At 38.4% G+C, this 8,701-nt stretch overlaps 2 protein-coding genes across 2 annotated transcripts; one reads left to right on the forward strand and one right to left on the reverse strand.

Annotated features, from left to right (window-relative positions):
* The first annotated feature begins 2,985 nt into the window (after positions 1-2,985).
* Positions 2,986-7,281, forward strand: LOC139783282 (cilia- and flagella-associated protein 52). The gene is made up of 11 exons (XM_071722440.1): positions 2,986-3,270; positions 3,612-3,811; positions 3,894-4,071; positions 4,256-4,505; positions 4,652-4,925; positions 5,128-5,300; positions 5,369-5,517; positions 5,605-5,750; positions 5,901-6,052; positions 6,130-6,686; positions 6,797-7,281. The coding sequence occupies exons 1-11, from the start codon at positions 3,225-3,227 to the stop codon at positions 7,054-7,056; spliced, it is 2,385 nt and encodes a 794-aa protein (XP_071578541.1). The 5' UTR covers positions 2,986-3,224; the 3' UTR covers positions 7,057-7,281.
* On the reverse strand, positions 7,231-8,699 carry Atg12 (Autophagy-related 12). The gene is made up of 4 exons (XM_071722439.1): positions 8,486-8,699; positions 7,774-7,952; positions 7,551-7,687; positions 7,231-7,478 (listed from the first exon to the last, which is right to left on the reverse strand). Exons 2-4 carry the CDS (start codon positions 7,934-7,936, stop codon positions 7,356-7,358), a joined length of 423 nt encoding a protein of 140 aa, XP_071578540.1. The 5' UTR covers positions 7,937-7,952; positions 8,486-8,699; the 3' UTR covers positions 7,231-7,355.
* Between the last annotated feature and the right edge of the window lie 2 nt (positions 8,700-8,701).

Consider the following 8,701-nt stretch of genomic DNA (forward strand, 5'->3'; position numbering starts at 1 on the left):
TTCCAGAACAAAACGATGTTTCAATCGTTTTGCAGTCAAGATCATGGAGTCGGTCGCGACGACACGCGAAGTTCTCCAAGCGACGCGTGATTGATAATTAATTAACCCTTCGCGCAGTTTTGCACGTATGCAAAGCGACTTTTCGATGCTCCGTGTAGCTCTTTCTTGTGAAGTTCGAACTGAAAACGCGCGGCTTTGCACATCTGTAATATAAAGGGCCTTCTATGACCCTTCTTTCTCTTCTGGATGGCAAGGACCAGAAAGTCATTATTTATTTAAAAAATACTCAGAATGCTACGAAAAATTGCGCATTTAAGAGTTAAAAAAATAACACGTTTTTGTAATCCGTCAATCTATATTTCTCTTATAATTTATTTTTTAATTTTATACAGAGGCTGCAAAAAATCCTGAAAGTATACATAAAGGAAAAAATACTTATGCGCTATCATTAGATATCGAGATCGGCGAGGCTTATTTTTATCGTAGTTATCTGATTTCTTGATTTAAATCAAATGTACAATTCAAAATTATTTGAGTACATTATCAATTAATATGTATAATATAGTATAAAAAGAAAGCAAAAAGCCAAAGAAGACATCACCAAAATTGCAAAAAGCGAAACTATGCCACACACCTCATTGTAACTTTAATATTTTGTCTTTTAAATAGATGGTATGTTTTATTAAAATAAATACAAAAAACGATGAGATACAAAACACTAAAAAAATAAATACAAAAACCGGAATCAATGTAAAAATGTCAAGAGTTGGCGAGGATATCACTATACGAGTCATTACTCGTCACATATCCTTGCCAACTCTTGACGTTTTTTTACGTTAATTCCGGTTTTTGTATTTATTTTTTTAGTGTTTTGTATCTCATCGTTTTTTGTATTTATTTTAATATTAATTATAATAATGATTAATATTCATTCATTCATTCATTCATTCATAATGGCGCAACAGTCCTAGTCGGACCTGGGCCTCCCCCAAAGTCATGTGCTTGTGGTGCGCACACAGGTTGTACACAAGCACATGGAACCTACAGTTTTAACGCCGAATCCGAACGACAAGTAGAGGGGGTTTCGAGGCAAGGGATACTCCTGACGGGCTGCCATTCCGTCGAGGAGGAGAGACAAGCGATACAATTTTATTTATTTGGTTCTACCAGGACTGGATTCGAACCTGAGATCTTTGGTTTAGCAGACCAGTGCGCTGTCTGCTACGCCACGCTCGCTCTCACGTGATTAATATAATATTTCTTATTAGAAATTTTATTTATCGGCCAGTGTCATCAATACATCATGTTTTTAAAATATTTTTGATTTGCAGGCTGAACTACAAAATAGCCACCATGATGATGAACATCAGACAGAATTACAGATTCTTCGCTCTCAATTATTAGAAATGACTAAGGAAAAAGAGCGAGAGATTTCAACGCAAAAAGTAATAGAAACGGAACTCAGAAGTTCGTGCGGCCGAACTATCGAAAAGAACAACAACACTAGAAGCTGAATTGTCTGCAAAGAAAGAAGAGAACAGAACAAAGGAAAATTAAATTATTTCATCTTAGACGTGTGAAATAAATTGCTGTATTAACAAAGTTACATTCTCTTATGTTTCGTTTAATTGTTTAACAGATTGAAGCTCTTAATTGAAACACATATAAAAGATTTGTTAAACAATTTAGACAAAATGAAACAGGATCACGATATGGAAATAGGATTATTACAAAAAGAAAAATGTCAACTCGATGTCTGTGTCACGAATTTGACACAGAAACAAAATTATTTAAAATTTGAATTGAAAAGAATGACAGAAGAAAAAGAAGACCAAATAGTAGATCTAAAGAATTGTCAACAATATAAAGAGGTAAGTTGTCCCATATAGATATATTTTTTTGTATATACTTTGTGTATTTTGTATATACTTTATGCATTTATGTGTATACTTATTATGCATAATTATATGTAAATACAGATAATTATATGTACATACAGATGTACTAATTATTCGTTTTCACAGCTTCAATCCGAGCATGAACAGTTAAAAATGCTGTACAAAGAGGTGTTAGAAAAATACGCAGATGCAATAAGTCACGGAAATCCAAACCAATAAGAGGTGTAATAATATATTGCAGCTAGTGATAGCAGTATTATTGACCCAAAACTCCCAAGCTCCCCAAGCTTGACGACCAATTTCAAATTTAATGTCTCCTCCGAAAGATAGCCCAGTTTCTCCGCACGAGCCCCACTCGTGCGGGGGGTGCAGTTTGGAATATAAAAATTCCTGTGATCAGGTGGACTCGAACCCGGTTCCTCGGAGTTACGAGTCTGGCGCTTTACCACAAGACCACACTGCCACCCTAGAGGTGTGTGGCAAGTTTCGCTTTTTGCAATTTTGGTGATGTCTTCTTTGGCTTTTTGCTTTCTTTCTATACTATATATATATATATATATAATATATAGTTCAGAAACCTCGCTATCGTATATTATAGGAGCCTATCTCATAATAGGGGACTTTCCTCTATATACATATACACACACACAGGGTGTTCGAAATAAAAATATCCAGCCGAAAGGATGGAGAGATTGGGTCAACAATAATTATATAAAATTTTCGACAAAAAAAATTAAATTGTTACAATTATTATAAAAATTATGTTCGTTAACTTATCGTCATATCGATTTATCAAACAATTTGTAATCTTACTGTTTTATACATATTTTATATATATATATATATATATATATATACATATATATATAATATGTAATATCATGAATGAAATGATTAAACGCATATCACAAAATATTTAGAATTATAAATATTATCTGCTTTTAATGTTTTTAAATATATATTTTTATATTTCAAAATCATTTCTATAACATTTCGAAGTTATAACATAGTTTATAACATTTCTATAACGTTTCAAAGTTTAATTATACTATTTTTAAACTTTTTAATGTATTAAAAGAAACATTGTTTTGTGCAATAATTTCTTTGCATTCAACTGACGCTCTAACGCAGTGCTATTTGGTGCTTTTTTGTACCTCTTTTGAAAAGATAAAGGTAATCACAGGAAATATTGCTACCAAGGGGTTGACGAGGGTGCGTAAACAATCAATTTATCACCACGGTGACGCTGTTTACGTTGTTTCCGCACAGTCTATGTCGCACATATTTATCGTAAAGTTGATGAACGAATAACGAAGCGACATCGACATGGAGCCCCAGGATCTCGAAACGATCGGAATAATCACCTTCGACGGTTCGTACAGAAAGCGGCATTTTTTATCTCATCCTTTATTATTTTATTTCAGCTAACGAGCTTAATTAAATCGTTAAATGAATTTAATTCAAAATTAATTATTGAGAAATATATGATTGATCGGTCGGGTTCACACAAAGCCGAGGAATGTAAATTTCACGACAAGATTTAAATTTCTGAAATCGGAAAATAATTTGTTGATAAATCGAGATCTTATGAAGCGTGTGCTTTACATCTAAAATTTTCACACATATATCTAGATGCAATTATTTACTGTACACCACTTCGTACTTTTTTCAAACTACATATTTACAATTTTGCATATCCTTTTATTTTTTAAGGCATAACGAAGAATGCTCTGCGATTGCATCCGGATGACAAGCATCTCCTCTATCCGATGGGTCACAAGGTCGCCATAAGGAACATCGAAACCGGCGAGCAACGATTCCTCAGCGGCCACACGAATAACGTCTCGACGTTGTGCGTTTCTCCGTGTGGCGAATACGTCGCTTCCGGGCAGAACAATCATCTCGGTTTCAAGGTGCATATACGTCTTTAATATTCCCATAAGCGATTCAATCGTATTATCGGTTTTACCAGTCACGCGCGTCTTCGTGTCGCAGGCCATGGTGATCGTATGGAATTACAAGAAGGGCACGATGAAAGGTAGCTACGAAACGCACAAGGTCGGTGTCGTGGACCTGTGCTTCACCTGCAACAGCGACTTCCTCGTGAGCCTCGGCGGCAGGGACGACGGCAACGTGGTCGTCTGGGACGTCCGGAAGAGTTCTCTTATATGTGGTATCTTTCCCTCGATTCTCTTATCGATACTCCGCACAGATCTGCGCGAGAAATTCCATTGGGATGTACATATGAGAAACATAGAATGTTTTTCGCAGAGATTTCTCCACCCCGTTCTTTCGCGATTTGTGCGTGGTGAATTCAATCTGTAAATATACATTAATTGAGAATAGATCCTCTGCAGGATCGTTCGCCAGCAATGATACGAGCGGCAATGCGAATAACATAACAAGGACGAATCTTCATGGCGAGTGCTTTGTTACCGCAGGCGACAGGACGTTAAAAATCTGGCGGATCGAGGCGGAGAAGCGTCGGATGCATAATCTCGATGTGGAAGTGGGCAAGTTGAAGCGCCTCGTCAACTGCGTTGCCGTGGACGAGAGAGACGAGATCATCTACTGCGGCACTTCTTCCGGTGATATCATTACAGCAAGGTCATAGAGACGCCTGTGGAAAAGTGTATTCGCAGCTATTCAATTAATATTTTTCTTTTAATTGCCGCGCGTATCGCCTACATTTTATCTTCATACCATTCGCCACTTGTCCTCATTCTTGTTCAATCTTGTCTCCTCTTTTCCAGATTGAATCTGCGCGACGATCTGCAATGCGGAGAGCCGGCACGCTTGCCGGTGATGATCGGCTGCTACTCGAAGATAACGCGCGACCCGAGGAAAATGAAGACGGGCGAGGGCGATCTGTACGCGGGCGGAGTGAGGAGCTTGCTGCTTCTGAAGGACGGGAAACTGGTGGTCGGTACTGGCGACGGTACCATCGAGTTGATCCAGATAATAAGCATGAAGGAGAACCGAACGCGCAAGCCGTCCAAGTTTCCTAATACGCCGCAGATCCTCACCGTGAGTCGTTCAAGTCGCTTAACGGCAAATATGTTGCAAAAAAGGAACAGACAATGAACTCGCGATTAACAATGAAAGAAGAAAAAGATATAAAGCTACTGCAAAATGTGAAAACGAAAATTAATGACAAAAGCTGAAGATATACAAATAACTCGCGAATTTATGATGACTGAAATCATAATTGTCAACTTCTTTTTATCAGCATCAAGCAGAAAACGTGTGCAGCGCAGTTACGTCCATGGTTTTGCATCAGAACGAATTCGTGCTGGCCGGGACATCCTGGTGCGAGATCTATCAAATTCAGCTGTCAAATTTTCATATGCGCCTACTCGTCACCTGTCACACTAGCTGCATATACAGTATCGCGTTCCCACGGTAAAGATACTGAATTCGCAACTACGCCGGTCGACCGAATCGATTAATGTCACTCTAATAAATCGTAGCAATCATTCGGAGATATTCGCAACAGGCAGCAAGAACGACGTCAGGCTGTGGCAACTGGAAAAGCAGAAGGAGAAAGTTCGTATCACCGTGGCGAATTTTATTTGCTCCAGTCTACAATTTGCGCGCGACGACCAAATGTTGCTTTCTGGTACATTTAGCTAGTCGTATTTATAAATATTATCATGTCATTGTCATCATGTTTAAACAATATTAAATGTTTTTGCCATTGTTTCAGCTTGGAACGACGGCATAATAAGAGCGTTCTCACCGCATAACGGGGACTTTTATTTTTCCATTCATAACGCTCATACAAAAGCCGTGTCGACGATCGCTGTCACGAGCGACAGTAATACGCTGATTAGCGGTGGCTGCGATGGCCAGGTGATTTATCTCACGTTCTACAAAATGCCATTTAACGCCGATTACACGATTGAATCGAACTAGATCATTCTATTCCTGTAGAAAAATTAACATCTATAATAATTATGTATTACACTCCAATAAATTTTCTGGAACTTATCCGATTTCCAGGTGCGTATATGGGACATAAAAACTGACGTGCGACGATTGATCAGTATACTGAAAGAACATCGGGGCCCGATAATGTCCTTGCACATCTCGAGCAACAACGAGGACCTGATCAGCTCGAGTACGGACGGCACGTGCGTCGTCTGGGATATAATGTGAGTTTCGTCTGTAAAATATTAAATTGTTGTAGGAGTGAGTTTTTCTTAAACGGGCGAAAATCCTTTCGTAACAGACGCTGCACTAGGAAACATATTCTTATGGGAAACACAATGTTTATGATGGCGCAATTCACACCCGACGGTATTCAGATCTTGACATGCGGTACAGATCGGAAGATCGCTTATTGGGAGACTCTGGACGGCTCGCTAGTGCGGGAGGTCGAGGGTTCTAGCGCCGGAACGATGAACTGTATAGACATCAGTCCGGACGGTCGATTCTTCATTACCGGATCCAATGACTGCACCGTCAAGATCTGGAAGTATGACAGCGCGGATCTCACCCATGTTGGTACTTTCCACGCCGCGACAATCACCGCGTGTAAGTTCAGCACGGACTGCAAGCACGTAGTGACGGCTAGCGCCGACGGGACGATTATGATTTGGAAATGTCCGTCCGAGCCCTTGGATGATTCCAAGAGCGTGGGCCAGTCAGGAAGAACCGCTAGCTCTGCGCGTAGCCTGCCCGACGCGGATGTGGATAAATTATCTCCGCGAAAAACGGAGGACGACGCAAGTGTCGTGGCGGATCAAACTGTACGATCCTCCAAAAAATCTACTTCGTCGTGTACAAGTATGTTATATTCTTCAACGTATGATAAAGTAAACAGATTTGTCAGGGCAACATAAACTTTACACGGTATTGCAATTCACATTTGCTTATTTAATAATAATACTTGTCAGGTGATCAAAAGCCGCTGTCAGCTGCTTCCGATCGAAGTAAAGATTCTAAAAAAGAAATCCGCCCGAATGAAGAGAGAATGCCTGCTTGTAAATGCGTATCGCGGAGTTCGGCAAGCTCCAAGTCAAGTGCAAGCACATCAAACCAATGTCGATGCAGGGACGCTAAGAACGACGGATCATCCAGCAAAGCGAGGACGATGGAAAATCTGAAAGAGTCTGCAAACTCATGCAGTAGAAGATCCATTACGTCAAAGACGTAATGTACAATCATTTCGTCAGACTGATTAATTTTACTCGAGGTTCTAATATTACTATATTAAAATGCGTACAATAAAACTGTGACAGCATTTTTGTACCGAACGCAAATTCCAGCAAGGATTCTCCTACAAAACAATGATAAAGTGAAAATCAGTATCATAATTATATCATAAATATAAAGCTAGAATTATATGTATATTATAAATAAAAAGTTAAAATTATCACAATGTGTTTCGTGTAAATTTATATATGGTTCTTTTGTCAGGAAAAATTAACTTCGGTAAATTAACTTCAACGAATCTCAGCCCCACGCCTGACTTTTACAGTAATGTATGACCAACTTTCCGTCGGCGCCATAGCAATCGTACAAGTTCTTCACCGTCTGATCGGGAGCAGGTGCAAACGTCTGATTGACATAGAGAAACTGGAAGACAAGAATTCACTATTCGCTTCGCCGCACTGGTAAAAGAAATCAGAAATAAATATTTAGACGCACCAATCTCTCGTTGGGGTCCAGCTTGAGGTACTTCTTTATGAATTCGGAGATCCGTCCAATGGGATTGTCTTGAGAGACCGACCACTTCTTCTGCTTCATGATCGGAGCGTTGGCAGTAGCTTTCAGCAATATATCAACTGTAAAATTTAAAGATAAAATCCACTTAAATATACTTTGTTACATTCACTTGTAAAATTGTATGTAAATGAAATTGAGATTATACTCTTTGATTTGTCCTTCGGCGCTGTCTGAAGCTCGTTTCGTGCCACGTTTCCCTCGGGGATGGTCTCTAGACTAGTTGGTGCGTCCTCCGTCGTTGAATTATCCGGCGTTTCTTCAGTTTTTGCGTCAGTCGTCGTACCGCTTACCTCCTCCTTGGCTGCCATGGTACGAGTCTTGTATCTGTTACAGTAAAAGCATAAAATTCAGTAATTGCGTATACTCATTAATGATTATATACGATCGAGATTTAAAAAAAAAGTAAAGAATAAGAATTGATATGTGATTACGAATAAATATATATGCTCAGTTCTAAAGCTAAAATGCTTTAAAACTAATTGATATAAATTCTTTGCGAATTGCATATCTTGACGAGTTGTTTATAAATTGAGCTACATACAATTTGATATTTTTCTATTATAGGTTATAATGTAATTCTTGGTTTACGATACCTAAACTCTAAAGTAGTAGCACTTGTCACAGAACTAAACAAAGAGTTTATTAAAAATACGAGACTTGAACGAATTGTACAGTAAACATTAATTCTTATATTATTCAATAAAATGTGTTTTATACTAATTATATTAGAGAGCTGCTTGTAAGCTGGAATTTTTATCAGTGTACTTTCGCATTAAATTATGCTTCTTGTTCACTTCTAAATTGATCTTTGTTCTCTTCAATACTTTTTTACTAATAAACTTTGTGTGTAAACTTACTAATAAATGATGTATACACAATTCCTGATTTCACGCTTTTATCACAATAACGTTTTCAACAACAACGTTCGTTGGACAAATCTTGTACTCGGCATTGATATATATAAGACATAAGATATCAAGAAACGCACGATATATCACACGCTTTTCACGCGAGATAAACAGATGATAAGTACTTGAAGAATCAGCAAGAAGTCGAAAGAGAACGACGTTTTA

Source organism: Temnothorax nylanderi, unplaced genomic scaffold (genome assembly GCF_030848795.1).
Source record: "Temnothorax nylanderi isolate EJ_2023f unplaced genomic scaffold, tnyl_v1.0 TNYL_tig0485_pilon, whole genome shotgun sequence".
NCBI lineage: Eukaryota > Metazoa > Arthropoda > Insecta > Hymenoptera > Formicidae > Temnothorax > Temnothorax nylanderi.